Source organism: Seriola lalandi, unplaced genomic scaffold (assembly GCF_002814215.2).
Source record: "Seriola lalandi dorsalis isolate HSWRI2012SDOR001 ecotype SW California unplaced genomic scaffold, Sedor1 jcf7180002054780, whole genome shotgun sequence".
NCBI classification, from domain to species: Eukaryota; Metazoa; Chordata; class Actinopteri; order Carangiformes; family Carangidae; genus Seriola; species Seriola lalandi.
This window is the reverse complement of record NW_019525333.1, coordinates 7,842-9,597: the sequence shown is the minus strand read 5'-3', so window position 1 is coordinate 9,597 and position 1,756 is coordinate 7,842. Positions and strand designations below refer to the sequence as shown.

The 1,756-nt window shown below is 47.6% G+C and overlaps 1 protein-coding gene across 1 annotated transcript in view; it reads right to left on the bottom strand.

Moving 5' to 3' along the window:
• The window catches only part of LOC111669198 (semaphorin-4A-like), a 6,440-nt gene that overhangs the window by 1,830 nt on the left and 2,854 nt on the right, over positions 1–1,756 (bottom strand). The window contains exons 7-9 of the mRNA XM_087179083.1: positions 959–1,181; positions 543–687; positions 66–252 (exon numbers count right to left, since the gene is read on the bottom strand). Coding sequence (XP_087035209.1) covers positions 66–252; positions 543–687; positions 959–1,181 — 555 coding nt within the window. The remainder of the gene's footprint in view (positions 1–65; positions 253–542; positions 688–958; positions 1,182–1,756) is intronic.

The window sequence follows — 1,756 nt, the reverse complement described above, 5'->3', positions numbered from 1 at the left end:
GCAACATTTTATTTAAAGCTATTGTGAGCTTTTATTCTGAAAAGTTCTGTCAGTCAGTCAGTCACCTGTCAGCAGGAACAGGACGGTGTAGTCTCTGTTGTTGGCAGCCTGGACTCTCTGGACCGTCAGGTGACTGTAGCGCTCAGCTGACACCATGGTCAGACTCCTCCCCTCCGGCCGCACGCTGTCGTCTGCCAGGAAGTTCTCTTTGACGAAGCGCAGGGCGTTGTCTGAGGCGTTGTGCAGACCGCACTACGTCACCGCGAGGCAGAGTGACAGCAGGTCAGATCAAACAGTGGTAACGTGACAAACAGCACATACGTGACAAACAGCACATACGTGTTCTCAGACGCACATACGTGTTCTCAGATCATATCTATCATCAGCATCAATATCATGAAGAGAGTGAAGGAGAACTAACATCCTGCTCATGCTGCAGCCCCCTCACACAACCGTGGAGAAGAGGCAGTTTCCATGGTTACTCCATTCAAGACTGAAACTCTGGAGCTTGTCAGAGTTAAAGGCAGCATCACATGACTTACCTCTCCTGGATTTGCGACCTTCTCCTGAACCCGTGTGCTCCACTGTAACGTGTCCCGGTTCAGGACTTTGTAGTTTCCAGAGAAAACTGATTTGATGTCACTCAGGCGGAACGAGCACACGGCCGAGCGTCCGGAGTTCACCGACCTGGTTTAATGACAGACAGACAGACAGACAGACAGACAGACAGACAGACGTTAACGACGTTTCCACATGATGCCTCTGATCCTGCAGATCTATAAGGATGGCAGATATTCTGTGTCCAGGTGTCTCTTACATGTCTGACACTGTCCTGCTGATTCACAACAAGTGGTTTTTAACAGTGACAAACCTGAGACAGTCATTTCTCACTGTGTCTGCTTGTGTTGCTATGACAATGAGTAACGTGCTCTGTGTCGAGAAACGGCTGCAGTCTCACCACTGAGAGGTGAAGATGCCGTAGAACAGAGTGTCGTCTGCAGGAGCTCCCTCTGCTGGTGGGAGGGTGTCTACGTCCTGGATCACGTTGTAGGGCAGCTCACTGTCGGCCTGGCACAGCAGCTGAGCTTTGGCAAACGTGGTCCAGCGTCGCTGCAGAGTCCGCTGGCCCCCGACGTCACTCTGACACAGGAGGATAAGACACTGAGTAACCTGCAGGTGAACTCACTGTTCTTATGATCCGCAGACAGATTTAAGGTGGACTCGAAAAACTGAATCCTTTCATCCATCCCTCCAGAAAGTCATGAATTCAATCAAGCCATGGGAATTTTGTGCAACTTTTCTGCAAAATTTCCACAAATGTGACCAATCATCATAGTTTCCTGCTAGTTTAACCAAATATTGAAACTTTCATTGCAATTTTGAAGAAAAGCTGCAACAAACCTGAAAAATCCTGCACAATCCTGCAGGGACTGATTAATGCACGTTAGTCACAGCACAATAAATCTTTGATCAGCACACACACACCTTCCCTTTACCTTATCCCCACATAAATGATGCTTTACTTATGACACGAGACGGTCACAGTAACTGTATGACTGCACAGGTGTACCTAATAAAGTGGACAGTGAGAGTATATCCTCTCTAATCTTAAACGTCTGAATCAAACATATTAATATGAGAGTAAATACAAGAGTAGCAATGAATGAATATTAAGAGATATGTTGATGAGGGCAGAGCGAATGGATGTGGTGCAGCGTGTCGTGTACGTTCCTCCCCGTGTGCCTGTGTAGAAATA